Genomic DNA, 9192 nt, shown 5'->3' with positions numbered 1-9192 from the left:
TAATCCCTCTTGTTGTAACAGTTTACTGTCAAGGTTAGTATTCTAAAATCTGGCATAGGTTTATTTCTGAAAGTTTGTATTATCTTTATATAATTACAAAAATATGTTTTTCATATTACAATTTTTTTTGAAACCTAAATATTGCTCTGTAGAGGGAGGCAAGAGATTACTTGTTCAGCTTTTGGCAGTAATTCTCTGTGTGAATTTGGAAATTTTAACTTCTTTGTTATTTTTGGCCTTTATTTCATCAGCTACAAAAAGTAGCAAGATCAGGAGATCTTGATGAACTTTAGCAGCTCTAATATTCTAGTAATCTATAATAGATTTATAAATCAACCTCAAAGAACTGTATGAGAAAGTATGAAGGCTGAAAAATTCCAAACTCTTTAAAATACCCTTTAAAGGATTCTTCTGTAGTTACACAGGAGGTTGTTGATATTTCTTTCCTTTAGTATGGTTTCTCCCTTAATTGAATTTTAAAACAAATTATGTGTTAAATATTAAGATATTTGAACTTTGGTATACTTATGACACCTGGTGGTCAAAGCAAACATCACAGATAAATTCTAATTTCCCAGACACTCATTTTCCTCAAAGGAACTTTTCCCTTGATTTATCCATTCATCAGTCATCCAGTCATTCATTCAACAAACACTTAGTGGATACCAATTATGCTCAAGACAGTTTATTATGGAGTAAAGGAAGACGTAATAATGAGTTTTTTTTATATGTATGAGATTTCAATCTATTTAGGGCAACAGGATAGACTCTATGGAAAAGTGAATAACCACAACATGCTAGGTATATTAAGTACACTCTCACTAAAGAAAATCATAACTATGAATACTGTGAGTCCATAGGATTGACCCGTAGTTTGGAGAGGTCAAAGAAGGCTTCTTGGAGAAAGTGAACCTTGCCTTTCTTGGGGCTTCAGTTTCCCCATCTTCAAAATGGTGGTAATACTTTACTGTTGCACAGGATTTCTGTGAGAGATTGATTGACAGAGTATGTATAAAGTACTTAGTATCGCACCTTGCACAAGTAGTCATTCAGTGATTATTAATTGTTATTATAACAAAACCAAAGATAATCAGAGAAGACTTCATGTATATTAACTATTTCCTAAATTTTATTTCAAAAATAATTATGGTTCAAGCTTATATATTTTTTTCTTTAGACTAAATATAAAGAACATGAGATCAATTATTTTAGTTAATTAACTGGATAAACAATTTACAAAAAAAAGACAGTGTCAGCTATCTTTACAATTTGCTAGAGAAACTGGTCAATTCAGCAAAAAAAACAAAACACAACTCAGTCACAATAACATTAAAAGTAGTTGTTTATTTAAATGAGCTGATTGTTTTACTGCAATAAAGTGTCAATTAGTAAATACAATCTCTTTGAAAGTATCATGTAGTCAGTGCAAAAGCATCAAATAAGCTGTCTGGCATTGTGTCAGGTGAATGTGGGTTAACTGAATCTTAAAACATTTTAATTGGCTGTGTTGGGAGTTGAGTAGGCACTTTTTCAGACTCCATGTTGCTTTCAATAGTTAAGGTTGAGTTTGTCACATTTTCCCATTAATTACATAAAATGTGAAGCAAACTAACTGCCTTTGCAAACAATTAAAAATATAAGGAAACATTAAAATCTCATTTTTTCTAAATGAGATACATAAGTCATTTCCTAAAAATATCAAACATTTAGGTTGTTAAACGGCCACTTTCAAGGTTAAATAAGCAGTAGTATAGTGGCTTTTTGCCAAAAGTAATAATGTTCTGATCCATAAAAGACAGAAAGAAAAGAACAAAAACAATGTCATTTTAGAAATGAATGTCTAATCGGAATTAAGGGAAGATTTGAGAGGAGACAGGATTGCTGTCTTTCATATTTCAGATGTTTTCAGTGTTTAATGTATAACAGGATTTTATTTGGCTTTGGTAGGCAGAACTAGGTTGACATGACAGGGATATAGATTTTGACTCACAGGAAAGACCTTTCTAACAATTATGATTGTTAAAAATAGATATTTCTCCAAAGAAGACATGCAGATGGCCAACACAATTATAAAAACACTAGAGGCCCAGTGCACGAAAATTCGTGCACTGGAGGGGGGGTCCCTCAGCTCAGCCTGCCCCCTCTCACAGTCTGGGAGCCCTCAGGGATGTCCTCCTGACGGCTTAGGCCCGCTCCCCATGGGAGGCGACCAGGATGATTAGGGGAAGGCAACACCCCCATCAGCCTGCTGCTTCTGCCACTGCCAGCCGCTGCAGCCGCCAAGGTGTTTTCATCAACATGGAGTCCAGTGCCTTCACCGCAAAAAAATGACACACTTTCTTTAGGCATTTTCAAGATGTCTCTCTCATAGGATATGACATTTCTTTTTCTTTCTTTCTTCCTTCCTTCCTTCCTTCCTTCCTTCCTTCCTTCCTTCTTCTCTCCTTCCCTCCTTCCTTCCTTCCTTCCTTCCTTCCTTCCTTCCTTCCTTCCTTCCTTCCTTCCTTCCTTCTTTCCCTCCTTCCTTCCTTCCTTTCTTTCTTCTTTCTTTCTTTCTTTCTTTCTTTCTTTCTTTCCTTCCTTCCTTCCTTTCTTCCTTTCTTTCTTTCTTTCTTTCTTTCTTTCTTTCTTTCTTTCTTTCTTTCTTTCTTTCTTTCTCACCTGAGGATATTTTTCCATTGATTTTTAGAGAGCGTGGAAGAGAGAGGGAAAGACAGAGAGAAACATCAATGTGAGAGGGACAGTTTGATTGGTTGCCTCCTGCATGAGCCCTGACCTGGACCCTGGCCAGAGAGGAGCCTGCAACTTAGGTACATGCCCTTGACCAGAATCAAACCCAGACCCTGCTGTCTGCAGGCTGAGGCTCTATCCACTGAGCCAAACCGGTTAGAACAGGATATGACACTTCTTAGCCCCTCCAGCAGCAGACCTTTATTTTTTCCTCCAGGAGTGAGGTGGGAAAACCCTAGATCACCTATTGGATTCTTATTACCCAAGTTACCAAGAACACTGTGAGTGGTGTACCAGGAGCTTAGCCAATTAATGGTCAGAAAAGGTGTTTCCTCTTCAGCTAACATGCAGAAGCGGGATTGCCAGCATGTCATGGCTGGAAGGCCCTCTTCTCTCAGGGCCTCCCTGCAGCCATGGTGGCTGGCAGGCCCTCTTCTCTCTGGGCCTGCTCCATCCATGGCTTGCCTCACTGCGCACACAGTCACCTCCCACCCACCTACACACGCAGCCTCCTCCTGAGCAGTCATAATGTTATGGCATCCCGGACAATTTGCATATTACCTCTTTATATATATAGATGCTCAGTATCATAAATCATAGTAAAAATGGAAACCACAGTGAGATATCACCTCACACCTGTCAGAATAGCTAATAATAAAAATGTCAACAAAAAACAAGCGTTGGTGAGAAATGTGAAAACTAGTGTACTCTTGGTTGGATTTTAAGTTGGGGCAGCCACTATGGGAAAAAGTATAAAGGTTCCTCAAAATATTAAAGATAGAACTACCATAATACCCAGCAATTTTATTTCTGGGTATTTATTAAAAAAAAAAAAGATATATGCACCTCAATGTTCATTTTGTCATTATTGACAATAGCCAAGATATGAAAGCAGCCTTTGTGTCCATTGATCAGTGAACTGATAAGTCATTTATGAAATATAACTCAGCCACAAAAACATAAAAAGAGTGAAATCTTACTATTTGTAACAATATGGATGGACCTAGAAGGTGTTATGCTAAGTGAAATAAGTTAGAGAAATACAAATACTCTATGATTTCACTTATATGTGGAATCTAATAAACAAAATATAAACAAACTCACAAATACAGAGAACAAACTGAGGGTCACTGAATGAGAGGGGAGTTGGGAGGGATGGATGGAAAAGTGAAAGGATAAATAAGTACATATTGGTAGTTACAGAATAGTCATGGGGATGTAAAGTACAGCATAGGGAATCTAATCTAATAATAGACAAATATGCAAATTGACCGCACCTTCGCTACACCCAAGCCACGCCCACCAGCCAAGCCACGCCCACCAACCAATCAGGACGAGCATGCAAATTGCCCCCAACAAAGATGGCGGCTAATTTGCATATCAAGACAGCGTCCAAAGAAGTCAAGAGCTGCAGAAGGGAGTATGTGCCCTTGGCCAGAATCGAACCTGGGACCCTTCAGTCTGCAGGCTGATGCTCCATCCACTGAGCCAAGCCAGCTAGGGCCATTCCCTAGGCTTTTATCCTATGTTTCATTTCCAAAGTTTCATAAATTCACCTTAGCAATTACCTAATTCTTAAGAAAATTACAGTTAAAATTGATTAATTTCTCCTAGAGTTGATGATAGGGAAATAAGCTAGATTCCCAATTTAAATACAAATGGAGACAAATGTAAAGCTGAAATGTGGAACCCCACAGACAGTTGGAATGCACATTTGGGGGCTATTTCTTGAGGTCTTGTTTATTGGTTATTTCTACAAATTTGGTTACTCCCTCTGATTACAAAGGGGAAAATATGACTGAGCTTATTTCCAAAATAATGAACCTTTTGATTACTGCAAATATATTCCAAAATACTTATCCATTTATAGAGTGGCACGCTATTTTTAGTTTACGTAGAAAAGATCTTCTAAATTTATGAAAGTTCACATTTGAATACTTCTTTAGTAGGAAACAAATATATTTGTATACCCAAATATAAACTGACATGCCTTTGATGCTATTTTTACTCTATTTTGGGCAGAAATCATCTGATGCTTTCCATAAGGAAGGAACATAAATCCTCAAGATGGGAGGTAACAGCACAAACAGTACAAGAGCAAAGTGCACTGACCTTCAAATACCATTGAAGGTATTTCAAGATACCCTGTATGCAACCACCTACATCCTCATATTCATCCCTGGTCTTCTGGCTAACAGTGCAGCCTTGTGGGTTCTGTGCCGCTTCATCAGCAAGAAAAATAAAGCCATCATTTTCATGATCAACCTCTCTGTGGCTGACCTTGCTCATGTGCTCTCCTTACCCCTCCGGATTTACTACTACATCAGCCACCAGTGGCCTTTCCAGAGGACCCTTTGCCTGCTGTGCTTCTACCTGAAATATCTCAACATGTACGCCAGCATTTGCTTCCTGACCTGCATCAGCCTTCAGAGGTGCTTCTTTCTCCTCAAGCCCTTCAGGGCCAGAGTCTGGAAGCGTAGGTATGATGTGGGCATCAGCGCTGTCATCTGGGTCATCGTAGGCACTGCCTGTTTGCCACTTCCAATTCTGAGAGGTACTGGCTTAGCCAACAATACTGAATCCTGCTTTGCTGATTTAGGGCTTCAACACATTAGCATGGCTTCTTCCATTGGCATGGTAACTGTAGCTGAACTTGGAGGATTTATATTACCTGTTATGATTATTACTTATTGTACATGGAAAACCAGAAAATCTTTACGGGAATTCCAAGTTCCTCCTCAGAATACCAAAGAGAGAAAAAAAGCTTTGTTGATGGTCCTGATGTGTGCAGTGGTGTTCATTGTGTGTTTTGCCCCTTACCACCTCAACTTTCCACTTTTTATGATGGTGAAGCAACATGTCTTTTCAAACTGCTCCTTTATTAAGAGTATTCTATGTTTCCATATAATTTCCTTGTGTCTTGCAAATCTGAATTGCTGTCTTGATCCAGTCGTATATTATTTTATGACCTCAGAATTTCGTGATAGATTTTCAGAACATGGTGGCCTCGTTTTTCAATCATGTGTGAGATGCAATGAAAGTGTTTTGGAGATTCATCACAAGAAGGAAGATCTTCAAATTATCTCCCTCTAATTTTTGGATGATTCCAAGACAATATAATCAAACAATTAGTAAGAATGATCTATATGCTCTGTCAGTTTAGCTATGTCACCTTGAATATTTTTTTCTAAAATGTTGTTGACTGCTTTAACAAAACATGCCCTCCCCTTTCCTTTATTCTCAAAATTACTCTTTTGAGGGAGCTACTCATGCCTATATGTTCTGTCCAAATGGAAACAAATTTTTCTATGGAGCACACAAGAAAACATTTTTCTTTTTAAAACATTTTTCTTTACAGAAAGTAATAAGCAACTGAATGAATTGCCCAACTGTTCCCCAGCAATGGGTGTAGTCTTTTCACCTTCTCCTATAAAAAACAAACAAGAAAAAATAACACACATACCCAACAATAAAATGTAAATTGAAAATAGGTAGATATAGGTGAATTTTGAGATGTTTTAAAATGTACATGAAAACAATATGATCCAAGCTTTATTTAGAAAATAACACACTACTTAAGCAATGTAGGCTAAAAAGGACAGGTTTATATTAATAGAAGTTATGAGAATTGATACTTTTATAATTTAAAATGTCTATGAGACTTTTACTTTTTCCTCTTGGAGAAAGAAACAACTCAGATAAATACCAAATATTTCAAAAATATCAAGACATTCACACAGAACACATACAAGTTAAACACAAAATAAACTTGTGTTCTAACATATTATACAAACTTCAGAGTTTCAGGGTTTGCAGTGAAAGTTCTTTGCTTGAGTATGTGTGATGTGATGCATGCTGTTATATATTGGCACTCATTCAGAAAACATTTTGTCTAATTTGTTCATTAAAATCTGCCAAAACCGGTTTGGCTCAGTGGATAGAGCGTCGGTCTGCGAAGTGAGGGGTCCCTGGTTCGATTCCGGTCAAGGGCATGTACCTTGGTTGTGGGCACATCCCCAGTAGGAGGTGTGCAAGAGGCAGCTGGTCGATGTTTCTCTCTCATCGATGTTTCTAGCTCTCTATCCCTCTCTCTTCCTCTCTGTAAAAAATCAATAAAATATATTAAAACTAGAGGCCCAGTGCATGATTGAATCATGCACGTGTAGGGTCCCCTACACACTTTCGCTTTTCGCGGTGGAGCTGGGTGCCTGTCCGCTGGTGCACCAGGCCTTTCAGAAGCCTCTGGCTTGGTGGAGGCTTCTGAAAGGCCTGGTGCTGGAGCAGACAGGCACCCATCTCCCCCACTTTTGATGGTCCGCGGCCGCTGAGGGGGGCTGCCAGGGACACCTGACTACCCTGCCGTTGAGAGGCGCAGCTGGGTGTCCGCAGCAGGCCCCCTCAGTGGCCGCGGATCTGGCCGTTGAGAGGCGCAGGGGGCAGGAGTCCTGCCCCCTGTGCCTCTCAACGGCAGGGTAGCCCCCCTCAGTGGCAGCGGATCCGTGCCTCTCAATGGCCGGATAGGCCACGCCGAGTCCCACCCCCCAGCCTCCCGCCGCCCAATCGTGGGCGTAGCGGAGTGATGGTAATTTACATGTTACTCTATTATTAGATAGGATCAATTGTGCCATGGTCTGCCTGGATTAATTCACTTAAGTACCACCTTAGTCAAAATATTGCTTGATAGATTTAAACAATGAAGACACACACATACATATAGTTTTTCAGATGGACCTCTTTTCTTACAGGTATGTGTAAAGAAAACAATGGTGAATTGAGTCTTACTGTAAATGGAAAATTGCTATTTTAATAATTACTGTGGTGAAATTATTTTGTAATACAAATCACTCCCATTGGAAATTTTGAAACTTAAAAATTTTATATATCAGTTTTTATTAAAATACTATTTTAAAAAGCAGTAGTTACTTTTATAAAATTATATTCATGCAATGAGTAACAATGTTTCAGTCAATGATGGACCACATATACTAGTATGATGGTGGTCCCATAAGATTATAATGAGGTTGAAAAATTCTTATTGCTTAGTAATATTGTAGCCATCATAGTGTCATAGTGCAATGCATTAATCATATGTTTGTTGTAATGCTGTTGTAAACAACCCTATGTGCTACCAGTTATATAAAAGCATAGAGCATACATTTCTGTATAGTGCATAATACTTGATAATGATAATAAATGACTATGTTACTAGTTTATGTATTCACTGTACTATTTTTTAATATTAATTTAGAGTGCACCATTTCTACTTATGGAAAAAGTGTTTGCTATAAAATAGTATTTTGGGTTATGCTGGCAGTCTTATAAATCTCATGTTTACTATGTCTCTTGATTGCATTATTTTTTTCTTGTGCTTGATTTAATCATGTGTTGTTCTGTGTTGTTGTTTTTGTTGTGTTGTAACATGCTATATATGCTTGTAGCGGCAATAGGCTATACCACATAGCCTAGGTATGTAGCAGGCTCTTTTATCTAGGTTTGTGTAAGTGTATTCTATGATGTTCACACAATGACAAAATTGCCAAAAAATGCATTTCTCAGAATATTTTCTTATCTTTATATAATTAGAAATTTATAAAATGTTTTATCTGAGTTATTTATTTTTTTTTTTAAATAGTGATTGCTTATCTAAACAAAAACATAACATTTACCACAGGGGGATTAAAAAAAAAACAGAGGAAAACTCAAGTTCTATGAAATAATTCAAGGATGTGCATTTTAGACAGTTGTGTCCTATAGAAATGATCGAGCATCTCTTTTTTAGTACCTAAACATTTAAAACGCCATTTTAGGTGGAAATTGTTCTAAATTATATTCTTTCCTACCCACTTAAGCAATTTTTTTATACAAGAGGATATGGTGTATGAAAGAAGTATTCATCCAGATTCAGAGGACCAAGATCTAGTTTCAGGTCTGCCACTGATGAGCTATGTTACTTTGAGCAAATTACTTATCTTTGGTTTTCTTTCTTTTCTTTTCGTTTTAACCTGTTCATAAGGGAGCTACACTAGATGATCTTAATTTGAGGCATACTTTTCAGAATGTGCTTTCTAAACTCCAAAGCACTTTACACATGATTGTTTTTGCTATTATTAGTGTTAACATTGTTGCTAATGTTTAATGTAATATTAATGTAACATCTAATGTAATCTTTTCAGTGTGACTGAGGGTCATTATTATAAACATCAGTTATTATACTGTACACATTTGGTTCTCTCAAGGCTATTGAAATCTGTAGTATTGCTTGTGCCTATACTAAATTGGCCCTATGAATTTTCGGTTCTTATATATTTGATTTTATAAGAGCTTCTTTCTCCACTATCCTATATAATAAAAACTTAATATGCTAAGTGTCCGATCATCCAGTTGGCCATTCAACCAATCAAAGTGTAATCTACACTAATGAAAGAGTAACATGCTAATTGACCATACCTTCGTGATGCCCAC

General features: G+C 37.5%; 1 protein-coding gene across 1 annotated transcript; it reads left to right on the top strand.

Annotated features, from left to right (window-relative positions):
* Positions 1 to 4797: 4797 nt before the first annotated feature.
* On the top strand, positions 4798 to 5823 carry LOC103302147 (putative P2Y purinoceptor 10). The gene has a single exon (XM_008159178.3). The coding sequence runs from the start codon at positions 4798 to 4800 to the stop codon at positions 5821 to 5823; it is 1026 nt and encodes a 341-aa protein (XP_008157400.2).
* Positions 5824 to 9192: the final 3369 nt, after the last annotated feature.

The sequence above is a fragment of the Eptesicus fuscus genome, chromosome 1 (genome assembly GCF_027574615.1).
Source record: "Eptesicus fuscus isolate TK198812 chromosome 1, DD_ASM_mEF_20220401, whole genome shotgun sequence".
Classification (NCBI taxonomy): domain Eukaryota; kingdom Metazoa; phylum Chordata; class Mammalia; order Chiroptera; family Vespertilionidae; genus Eptesicus; species Eptesicus fuscus.
The sequence above is the reverse complement of the archived record's forward strand: the minus strand, read 5'-3'. Positions and strand labels throughout refer to the sequence as shown.

What these genes read in the sequence shown, in the direction of transcription:
- LOC103302147 (XM_008159178.3), top strand. Translation starts at nt 4,798, where the DNA reads ATGGGAGGTAACAGCACAAACAGTACAAGAGCAAAGTGCACTGACCTT.